The 2,117-nt window shown below is 41.1% G+C and overlaps 1 protein-coding gene across 1 annotated transcript in view; it reads right to left on the reverse strand.

Moving 5' to 3' along the window:
* The window catches only part of carmil2 (capping protein regulator and myosin 1 linker 2), a 41,734-nt gene extending 41,351 nt beyond the window's left edge, over positions 1-383 (reverse strand). The window contains exon 1 of the mRNA XM_034879794.1: positions 75-383. Within this exon, the coding sequence (XP_034735685.1) occupies positions 75-102 (28 nt within the window). The 5' untranslated portion in view covers positions 103-383. The remainder of the gene's footprint in view (positions 1-74) is intronic.
* Positions 384-2,117: the final 1,734 nt, after the last annotated feature.

Genomic DNA, 2,117 nt, shown 5'->3' on the forward strand with positions numbered 1-2,117 from the left:
TATATAATCTTTGTGACAGTATATATATATATATATATATAGTGCATTGATGTTGCTGTGAAGGCTCATCTTACCTCGCAGGTTCTGAGAGACGGAGTCCATCCTGTTGATGACCAACAGCAGTATGGAATCAAAAGTCAAGCTGTGATCATGTACTGCATGTCCCGCGTCCCGCCTCCGACATCAGTCAACTATCCTGACTACAAAACAGCTAAGGGTTTCACACCACTTCATCTATGTGAAAGGAAGAAATGATGGAGGGAAACATATGTAGTAACAGACCACATGTCTAGATGGAGAATAAAAAGAAAAGAAAAGGTAAATCCTTTCTGTAATCATCCAGTGGTAGCGGAAAGGAAGAGAGCAGAGCAGTAAGGTGTTGGCACAGCAGAGAGCGAGAGAGAGAGAGACACAAACTAGGTTTCTTTCATGTAGCTGCACGGCTGCTGCATTTAACCCACTTTTTTTCTTTTCCACCCATCACCTTTTTTGCTTACTGTGCAAGATTGCGCACACACTTGTGTGCACTCATAAACTTTGACACACACACACACATCCTGTTCCATGTTTTGAGTCACTATTGTAGTGAACGTAGACGAGGCAGAGCCGTCTAACCTCCCACATTATGAAACTGCAGATTTTCAGACTGTGGTCCAGCTTCAAACTGTTTAGGACGTTGGCAGACGTGTCCGAAATTTCAAATGCTCAATGAGATAACACTGAAGAAGACCAACAACAAAATTTCTGGCTAAACATAAAAACAGGAGAACATCACATGGTTGACAGACTTCATATCGGAAAATCAACAGTTGGTGTTGTATGTGCAGAGAGCGCCATCCAGTGGTCCATTTAAAATCACATACAGTAGCAGCAGTCATGCAAGTGAAGTGTTATCTACCAACATTAATCATCCATAACAGGTAAAAGTACTGATATTTTTATATAATACAAGCATTACCACTTTTCAAGATTGTACTTGAATAAAAGTACTAAAGTATTAGTTTACAGAAGTATGAACAGAAAATATATTCACTTTGCATAATGGCCCATAAGGAATTAGTTGTAAGCATATTCAAGGGTTTCTTTTGGGATATTTCTAATTGGACCTTGGCTGTGATGTTTGAGCTTTACTGTGCAGAGTGATGTATGTGCATAGTTTGACACTGATGGTTGATCTCACTTTCATCTGTTGAGGGAGTCTAAATCGGAGTGTAACATGTCTAAGACACCCAGGGGCTACCCAAGGGCGCTGTTACTTCACCTTTCCTTTTCACTTCACACACTGAGTGTAAAACCTGCAACACTATAACTACATCATTCTATTCTCAGGTGATAACGACATCTTAGGTTTAACACGGGAGAGCTACATTTCAGGTTTACTGAGAAATACAACCACCTGGTGTTGAATGGTCAAGCCAGAGGAGACCAGCTCACAGGTCTCCTTGTACTAATACCTTGGTGTTGTTGCCGATAGCTCGCTGACCTGGGACGCTGTTGGACCTGGGCCTGTTGATGGTCTCTGTAGCACACTTCAGCAACAGCTGCCATTTCTTACTGCCGGCCAGAGCTCAGAGTGAGGACCATGGTTTCATGAATGCAACATGGATGGAAGCCCAATCCAAACTCCCTTCAACAGTACTTGTACATTCATGGGTTCTAAAGGGATCAGATGCAGTTTTTTTTTTAGTTAAGCAATCCAACTTTGTTAGTTATCTTTATTAGAAATAAACTACTATTCCAAGCAATTAGTTTTGTGTCAAAAAATCCACATACAATATTTAATGAAGTTAACTGTTGACACAATCCAGTAACATGAGGTATGTAAATCAGCTGATACATGGTTACACCTCATTAGCTCTTACCAGTGTATCTCTGTGTACTTGGTCCACAGCAATCCCACCAATCGGTCCCAAAACAACCCAGTTAGAGGAGATGCCCTAAACACATTCTTTGTAAATCTTTCCCTGAAAGAACCAAGCAGGCCTTCCTTGTGGCACCGTCCAAATGTTCCCATCAACATGACATTTTCAGCGTGTAGCTTGCTAGCTCCAAGGTTGTTTCCTGAAAGGGAACAGAGTTTGAGAACAGCAACACAAAAAAAGGATATGAGGATTTAT

This window comes from Etheostoma cragini, chromosome 8 (assembly GCF_013103735.1).
Source record: "Etheostoma cragini isolate CJK2018 chromosome 8, CSU_Ecrag_1.0, whole genome shotgun sequence".
Lineage (NCBI taxonomy): Eukaryota > Metazoa > Chordata > Actinopteri > Perciformes > Percidae > Etheostoma > Etheostoma cragini.